At 40.3% G+C, this 9,596-nt stretch overlaps 1 protein-coding gene across 1 annotated transcript in view; it reads left to right on the top strand.

The window, feature by feature from the left end:
• Positions 1-1,592: 1,592 nt before the first annotated feature.
• Positions 1,593-9,596, top strand: part of ADGB (androglobin) — a 98,036-nt gene continuing 90,032 nt past the window's right edge. The window contains exon 1 of the mRNA XM_030945672.1: positions 1,593-1,655. Coding sequence (XP_030801532.1) covers positions 1,594-1,655 — 62 coding nt within the window. The 5' untranslated portion in view covers position 1,593. The remainder of the gene's footprint in view (positions 1,656-9,596) is intronic.

The following is a 9,596-nucleotide window of genomic DNA, read 5'->3' as shown; positions in this document are numbered from 1 at the left end:
GAAGGAAGGAAGTTTTTCTTCCTCAAGAAGGAAAAGTTTTCCTTCTTTAAAGAAGGGAATTTCTCTACTATGAAAACTTCCATAATTGCCTCTTACATTTATATGTGTGTTTCATAGACATTCTTCCATAGTATTTTCTCTGTCCAGTAAGTATAGGAAAGGGGATTCAGAGGAATAGAAAGTCTGTAATTTCCATGGTGTTTTTAATCTGCATTCTGGGCCACAAACTGAATCCTGTCCCCCATCTACAAGTTTGCATCAGCATCCAGCAAGGTATGGAGGTGAACAGCCCTGTGCTGGTACTGAAGAGGTGTATCCAGATGTTTGAACTCACCTCTTTCTCTCCTATTTTTATTTTATTTATTGCCCTAATCAATATTTGAAAGCATAATTGTATGAAGAGAAGACCAGCTGTTCAGTTTGAAAAGAAATAAATAAAACTGAAATGTTTATTTGGCTCTCAAGTGAGAAGTGTCCCAAAGTACCTTGTTTAAAATGGATGCTGTTGGACATAACGCTGAAGGAAACGCCAAGCTGTGGAAGAATACTGCACTTTGAAATTTATGAGTGTATATCTGGCTGCCTGTCATCTTGATATAAATCAAGATCTGAAATTTGTCTAAAATAAGCCTCTAGATGTAGCAACATCTGCCTATTTTTCCTCCAATTTTTAATCTACTCATGGCCTCTGCAATTTGGCAAATAGATTTTCATTGATTTTTATATTTGAAAAAGCTTGAATAAGCATAAGCAAAGTATATTCTATTTTATCAAGGATTTTTCATCATTCACTACAGATTGGGAAACAGCAAATATGATGTTAGAAATAAGAGCTGTTAATAATGGTGCAGTCTCTGGAATGTATCTGAAAAAGTCTTCTTATAAATGAAGTTGTAGTAAACTATCTGCTGAATTAAAAACCAGCAGATTAATGCTAATTTTATCTGACCTTGGTGGAACAGCATTCACTTTGGCAATCATGGGCTTCATAGCAGGAGTTAATTAATTGCCTCAATCTGAAATCAAAAAGAAATACTTGCATAATCTAACTCTAAAATTTCTCTAGGCTGCTAGGGCAGAGCTGATTCATAATCAAGTTGCCATCGACCAAGGTCCCCAGGTCCCTTCCTGCAGTCCTGCTGTCCAGCCTGTTTCCCAGTCTGTCCATACATCCAGGGTTGCTCTGTGCCAGGTGCAGAATCCAACACTGGTCTTGGCCAGACTTCATACAAGTGGTGATCGCCCAGTCCCCTCACTTGTCCAGGTCTCTCTGCAGGGCCTCTCTGTCTTCGACAGAGTGGACAGCTTCTCACAGCTGATTATCACGGGCCAGCAGACAAACTCCGTTCTTGGGACGGATTCCTGAGGCTGCTGCAGAAAGCGGTATCTGTTACCCTCCAAGCCAAATCTTCGCCCGCAGAGCCATTCCACGCCGTTCCTTTGGCTCCTCGGGCACGAAGCAGGCGGCGGGGCCGTGTCCTAACAGGGGCTGGGCCCGGCCCCTCGCCCTCGCCCCTCACCGCCCGCGGCCCCTCCCGCGGCCCGCGGGGTCGCCCGGCAACGCGGCGGACGCGGCGGCTCCGACCCGCGGCCATGGCCTCCAAGGCGGGCAAGAAGAAGGAGATCTCCAGCGGCGCCGGCACCTCCTCCAGAAGGTGAGAGCCCCGGGAGAGAGGGAGGGTGGGCGCGGGAGGACGGCAGCCCCCGCCGGCCGGCCCGACACGGGATGGAGACACCGCCGTGCCCGGCCTGGGCTGCTGCGGCCGGCCGGGAACTTCCCCGAGGCTTCTCTGCCTCGGGCCGGCCCGGGCGGCCGCCGAGGCCGGCGGGCACCTGTGCCAGGCGGCCCTGTCGCCGTGGCACCGGCCGGACACGGTGCATGCCCGTAAGCGCCGTGCGGGCAAACAACTTGCGCTGAGAAAGTTCACTTGCTCGCGTGGGTGCTTCAGTAAAATTGTTTCCTAAAGCCGAGGAGGGGTTTGGTTGCTCCTGGGGTTTTGTTTGTTTGTTCAAACCGGGGGCCCAGCTCGGGTGGAAGTTGTGCTCCCTCCCTCTGCGGTCCTTGGGGCGCTCTTGCCTCAGCGCCGTCCTGCCCCGCCGGAGCCGTGCGTGTCCTGGAGCATCCCTGGTCGGGCACGCAGACCTCGGACCTTGCGCGCAGCTTCAGCTGCTGCTCGGCAGCCATCAGAGGTTAAGAGCTCACTGAAACGATTTTGGGTTTAAAAGACCCTGTCAACCGGGAAATAATTTTGGGAATGGGGACGCTCTACTTTCATCCGGGAGAGGAACCAAACTAGCTGCAGTTTTGGGGGCAAAATGATTAATGACGGTCGTAGCACATCAGTTTCCCTTACAAAAAGGAAAGAAAATTCCCAGTGTCTGGAAAGTTTGCTTTATGTTATAAAGAATCTGAGGAAAGCAAGTATGATAAAGAAAATAGTTCTTCCTATTAATTTCTTAAATATTTCAGTGTAAGTAGCATCTCTTGAGTTATTTTTAAATGATTTGCTATTTGCTGGGTGTTTAGTGTGAATTTGTATATTTCTGTGTAAATGTCTATTTCTTCCTGAAAAGACAAATAAATAGAGAACATTGACATTCACTGTCACTGTTTTGACTTGTGAGTTCTGTTTCTATGGTGTTAGCAGCTTTCTCATCCTAATGTAAGCCTGAATGCATGGTGCTGTCGGGATTCAAATGAAAAAAGTATCTCATGTATGTGCTTGTGGCCTTTGCTTCTTTTTTTTTCTGACATACACAAAGGTTTCAGTTGTATCGCTTATTGCTTTCCTGAAGTCAATCTCAAATGCCCCTTTATGCTTATTTCATATCTAGTTACACAGCCTTTACTACACAGTTTCTTATACTTTCCTGTTTCTACTTTATATTTCACACCTTGATTCCCATTTTGCCAACTTTTCTGTTGCAGGCTGCCAGTATCTAGTTCCTTCTCCCCATTGTGCCCTCTGCTTAGTAACGCTGCTGTTGTTGCTGTTTTGGCCAGGGAAGGGGTCACAGCACCAAGCTTGAGAGAGTTCAAGTATTTGGACAGCATTCCCAGGCACATGGAGTGACTCTTGGGATGTCCTGTGCAGGGCCAGGAGTTGGACTTTGATGATCCTAGTGGAATCCAACTCAGAATATTCTCTGATTCTCTTTGATATTCATTCATGCTGTTCATTCTGTTACCCAGCTTGTTAAGGATGTTTATGAGACAGAGACAATTGCTATAAAAATTTTGTCTAAATCTATGAAAACTTAAGTAATGTAACTATTCCTGTATTTGAAAGAGAAATGGATATTTGCAGCCTACCTGAGAAAACGTTGCCTTGTAAATTTAGTATTCTGTTGTAATTACAACATAGATTTTCTGTTTATTTTAGAACAAAGCTTGCAGTTGCAAGGAAAAAATGTTAGAATACTTTGTCTTTAGGACTAGTACTGTTTTTCTGATAGGAAACATGACTTGTTTTTTATATGTCTCTAATAATCAAAATACTAAATAGGAATATAAGAAATAAAAAAAAAAAAAAAATACTAATTTTTCTTTAAACAATTTGTAAAAAAATCCTGAAATCTCTCAGTGCTTACCAAAAAGAATTAGTGTTATAATTTCATCTGTTGTGGATAAAATTAATGCAGAAATCCTCTGAGAGTAATGTGTACAAAAATCTGTGCAATATATTTTGATCACCTTAAAATCACTTCTCTCCATTTCTAGTGAAATCAGGCTTCTTTTTTTTCCCCACAAGTGTTTAGAACAGTCAGAACAGTACATCTGCACTGTGGAAAATCAATCAGGATTATGGGTGGATATATTGCATTGTTAGAGTGGGACCTCAGAAACATATGGAGAAGGCAGGAAAATTCCTCTGGACTTGATAGCCAGACTTCCCCTGGGTCTCTGCAGGATACTCCATTGGGTCTCTCTTCATTATTGCTTTCTAATTAGATAGTAATTCCCTCAGGAGCTAGGCAGCTGCTGGAGATGATGGGCTGAAGAGCTCAAAAGAACTGCTGCCCTTACAGCTTTTCTGAATTGCACCATTAGAAGCTGCTGAGAATCTGATCTTTCCCAGGTTTCAACAGCTATGGTGAATAGGAATTGATGTCTTTGGTGGCACTGGAAGAGATTCTGGCTAGTAAGAATGGATAATGAATTAAAATGCTTTTAAATTAATTGGATGAAGCTCTAAGCCATCAAGCCCAATCTTCTGAATTAAGCCATCAGCAGCTATCACAATTAGGGTTTGGGCTATTAGGGACAAAAATGAGGAGTCAGTGCCAAGAGAGGTAAGTGATTTAGGTGTAATTGTGGCGCAGACAGAGGTCACCAGTGTATATAGGAGAAGGTCAGAGCAATGCTGGAGTACTTTTTAAAGAGGTCACTAACTAATATGTACTGCTGATGTATCCTTAAGGACCAGCAGAGACAGGCTGAAGCCTGCACTGGCTGGGAGAAATTATTTTTTAGCTGTATGCCTGGTTGATTGCAATCAGTAGCAGGTTGCTGCACCAATGCTTAGGATTACTTAACATTTGTTATTAAGATAAAAGGATGTGAGAATAAGAGCAGAAAAAAATTGTGGAATTGCTAGTTCATTCTTCAGTTCCTATAGGCCTAGAATAAGGTTTCAGCCATGGCTTGTGGTTGAGGTTTTATCCTCTGCCAGGATCTGTTCTTTAGGTTTGGTAGTTTAGACAATATAGACTGACCAGATTAATTTTTTAATGTTTTGGGTTTTTTAGATAGGCTGAAGATTGAGAATGGTAAGAACTCATGACTTTTGGGTAAGAGCATGGTAATTGAGCTTGAAGCTTTTAGTGGACCTCTCATGTTGGTTAATGTAAATTTTAATGGGCGCTAAAAATTTACATGGAATCAGTGAACAAGCTTGCAGAAAAGAAACCTGTTGAAAATTATATAAACACATAGCAACTACATCAAGCCTGGGAATTGCTTGAGCATTATTCTTAACAATACTTAGAGTCTGGGAAATTATTTGACAGATATACTAGATATGCCTTTATGCTCTTTGCATAGAGGTTTTCAGTTGCAATATTGTTTGGGACATGGTGCTGGGCTACAGTTCACTCATTCTCCCACTCAGTACTCCTGTTCTCCTGTTTGTGGTCCAAGGGGGTAGCCCAGTGGTACATCTTTGACTTGCAACATGTTGCAACATGTTTTATTTGAGAGAAGGGGTTGCTGTATTATATAAAAGCTGGTTATATTCCTGTGGAGGTGCAAATGCTTGTTTTTGACTGTACATGAGCTACAGTCAGAGCTGAGTATGACTTGAAGGTTTATAACCAACTTTTGCTAAAGACTTGAAACAGAGTGAATGTTTTGGACAAAAGACATACTAGCCCTGATTTTGCATTTTTTTATTAGGTGTACCCATTTTATAGTTAATTCTGCCAATTTATTAGAAACTGGGCTTTTAAAAAAAATATTATTAGTTTCAAGTGTCATGGTTTAACCCCATGGTTTAATCTGGCAGCTCTGACCCACACTGCTTGCTTGCTCATCCCTAGCAGGATGAGGGCAGGAATCTGGGTAAAAATGCAAAAACTTGTTGCAGATGAAGACAGCTCAATAGGTAAACAGCAGAGGAAGAACAGGAATTCATTCACTGCTTCCCATGGACAGTCAGGTGTAGAGGCATCCCCATGAAAGCAGGGCTTCATCACATGTAATTGTGACTTGGGAAGACAAATGTCATCACTCTGAATGTCTTCTACTTCCTTCTTCTTCCCCCAGTTTCATTGCTCAGCATGACAACATATGGGAAGGAAAGTCTCTTTGGTTGTTTGGGGTCAGGTGTCTGGGCTGAATCCCCTCTGGTCCCTTCTCGTGCACCTCCAGCCTACGCGCTGGTGGAGCTGTGTGAGAATCAGAAAAGGCATTGACTCTGTGTAGTTACTGCTCAGCAATAACTGAAATATCACTGTGTTATTGACACTGTTTCCATCACAAAACTAAAACATATCCCCCCTACAAGCTGCTCTGAGGAAATTTACTTCAAACCTAGCTGAACCCAGTACAGCTACTCACTGGACTTCACAAGGAGAAGATTTGAATTAAAAATTTTAAACCTTCACTGCATTCATAGTCTGCTTTACAATTGTAACTGGTAACATATTACAAGATTTTATACTCTTACTACAAGGCTGATTTTTGATAACTCGTGGGGCTCTTCTGTCTCAAACAGCTCAGTTCAGATCCTTTCTAACCAAAGCCAGTTAAGGCTTCACAAGACTCTGAGTGGTGTATCTTGAGTTACAATAGTTGTTCATCTCCAGTTTGCAGCTACTGTCCTGACAAAACTGAGGATGTTTTGAGATCATGGTCTCCTTCAGCATGCTGTTAATTGCAATCCAAAGATAAACAATTGTTTTGGTTTGAATGCCTGTCTGCCGCCTTTTTGGAAGGCATTTCCTGCTCTCTCAAATAGTTTAGGCACAACAGAAAACTGTGATGGCCCAGGATTCCAGGACATCCAGCTGCATAACTGAAGGGAAAAGTTTTTATGTACCTTAAAATTTAACCATCTGAGATGCTGAGCAAGTGGTACCATCCTGCACATATGTACATTCCCCAGACACAGCAGTGTTAGTGAATAAATGTGTTGTGATCTTAGGTTCGTGATTGTTCTTCAGAAGTTATTTATTGCATCACTGATTATCTGCAAGCTCTACTACTGTACTATTGTATTAATACCTAAATTCTAACCTGAATAAAGCTAGAGATGTTCCTGAAGTTTTTGCATTGTCTTTCTTAAGCTTGAAAGAACCACTTTCCATTTATTTTTTATTGTCTATTTGTTTTGTAAGTAACTCATATTTCCGAGGGTAGTAATTTTTTGAGTATCACAAAAAAAAAAAATTCTAAATTAGACCTAGAATTTCTGACTAGAAAAATAAAGCTCTTGCTTTCAATACCTGTGCTTCATTAATCAAAATTTTTTCAGTGTGTAAACACAGTACAACTTTACATAGTCAATTTTTTGATACTTTTTTCTCCCTTCTACTTTTAACTTTCTTTTTAGTTTCATGCTTTGTGGTGAGATAATGTTTTTTTTTCCCAGTATGCTTATGAGAAGCCTACTAGAATAGCATATAAACTGACCAATAAGTTTAATTTTTTATTAACTAGATTACATGTTAATTAGAAAATTATGTATTCAAATTAATTTTCCTAGTTAATTCTAATTAAAACAAGGAACCCCTGAGAGCTCAGCTTATTTGATCTGTAGATTTCAAACTTCACGGACTCATGGGCATGAAAATATTAAGTAATTTCCTAGTGGCAATATCACACTAAATGCTGTACTCCCTACTGATTTTAGTTTTAGGTTTTTCTTTCCATGAAACTCAAAGCACTGTCAGAGAATCTTGCAGGCAAACACTCCATGAGCCCTTGGTTGGAGACTGTACAATCAGAGTGTGCAAGAGGAGTTTTGACTTCTATTGTCGTGAACAGTGTAAAAAACAGTATGGCAGAAAAAAGCAGCTTCCAGCAGAACTGCATAGCAGAAAATGTACTGTCAAAAGAAAAATATAATAATTGTGATTTGAAACTAGAAAGCATTCTTAAAGTATAATGTTAGAGACTCAGTTTGACAGGGATTATTCATCTATTTAAGCAGAATGGTCTTTATCTTCTGTGAATTCTCTGTAACCACCATGGAAGAAATGGGATTTCCTGATTTTCTTAACAATGCATGCAAAGTGCTTTTTAAATGAGTTGGCTTAAATCCTCCAGAAGTACTGGCATGCTGTGTCATGCAGAGACTTTCAGCTCTTGGTTAATTGTTCAGGTGCCATACGGAAGGCACAAGAGGTTTTTACAGAAGCCAACAAAGAAGCAGCGCTGTGCAGTTCATATTCTTCTACTTGATGCTTGAGTATCAAACTTTAGTGTCAAAACCAGTCTTAGCATTCTTACAGCTGGGTCTAAGGTCAGCATGTAGCCTTATAATGCCTATTCATTTGCTGCTAGTTGGAAGAGCACATTGATCAGACAGAAATTTGATCTGCAAAATGGATGTAGATGTTACTTGCTTTCAAATCTGTGACTTGGTGGAAAACTGCAAGATTTCAAGGCTCAAAGCCCTTGTTGTCTGTGGCAGTCTGTTCACTTGGCCTGTCATCACCACCATTTGAAACCAGTTAGCCTCAAAGGATTTGGACCAGCTCACAATCCCACTTGGAGCACAACTCAGAGTCAGCCATAACTATCTTGGAAAAATCCATGATAGATCACTTCTTTTGGCTGAGATTGACACCTGAAAATGACTGGAAAAGACATTCCTCTTTCCAGGCTCTTGCTATGACGTTATCTAGGTATTGGTATATCATATTTCCACCTGTAACACTGGATAGAAAGCCCACGTCTGCAGACTATATTTGTTTCTGTATGTTACAAGGACTCATTTAAGAGCTAGATAATACAGTGTTTCTGCCTTGGCAGGCATCTCTTGGAATTAATTTTCAATGTTCCACTCTTGGGAATACAATTAAAAAAAATAAATTTGAAGGATGTCTTTTTAAGGTTTAAGTGACCTCCAGTGTCTCCAGTGTAGTAGAATGTGAAAGGCTGTCCAATGAATGACATCCAGGCAATCTGATACCTTCCATTGTGAAGAATGTTTTTCAAATAAGTAAAAAGTACTTTTCTCTATTCTGTATTCAAAGGTTTTTTATAGCAGATCTTTGGCTCCATAGAATCAGGAGCAGAGAATTTCACTACAGCTGTCTCTCAGCACAGAAAATGGTAAGCTGAGTTTTCTGGCATTGCTCTCGCAGGCTACAGGGTCTTGGTCTGCCATTTGAAAGCAGCACATACATGATATTGTTTCTCAAGTGTATAATGCCACCTGATTTTACTTCTGTCTTTAAGCAGTTTACAAATGGTAGTTTGTGCAATAGAAACTGTTCTTCCTGGAATGCAAAAATTGAAGGATCAGGATCCAAAATTCTAGCATTGTACATGAGCTTGCTATGAGCATGAAGGTTGAATCTTACAGGAATTCCTCCAAAAAAGGAAATATTTTTTTTCTTTACACAGATTTTTTTCACATAGGATAAAAAAAAGTGTTTTGCGACTTATATTAAATATTCAGTTGCTTATCAGTCTATTTGTCACATATGTAAAAAGTCTATTACTTGATTTTGTGCTTTATATTTAATTTCTGACTTCAAGTTTTATATAGCAAAAAAGATTTAGTTGGGATAAATGGACCAAAACAGCAGAAGATACTCAGTTTTAGCTAGAATTCTAAAATTACAAGGATAATAATTCAGACAATATTTTTAGGGCGACAAATGGAATCAGGCTGAAAACAAGGAGAGCAAACAAAAAAAAATGTTTTAAAACCTACAGGGCTTCTAAATTACTATTTTCTATTAATTTTTCTTTCAAGTAATGTCCAAGGCATGCTACTGTGTAAAATTTGCCCAAGGGATTTGGCATTTAGGGTTTTTCTTCTATGTCCTAGAATCTGGAAAGCAAACCAAGAAGGAATAACTTGGTTTCCATTAATGTGAAGGCAAATATAAGTAAGAAAACGTGTGGAGTTCTAGCTATCAAA

Source organism: Camarhynchus parvulus, chromosome 3, assembly GCF_901933205.1.
Source record: "Camarhynchus parvulus chromosome 3, STF_HiC, whole genome shotgun sequence".
Taxonomy (NCBI): Eukaryota; Metazoa; Chordata; class Aves; order Passeriformes; family Thraupidae; genus Camarhynchus; species Camarhynchus parvulus.
Note: the sequence above shows the minus strand (reverse complement) of the source record. Positions and strands in the feature narration are given on the sequence as shown.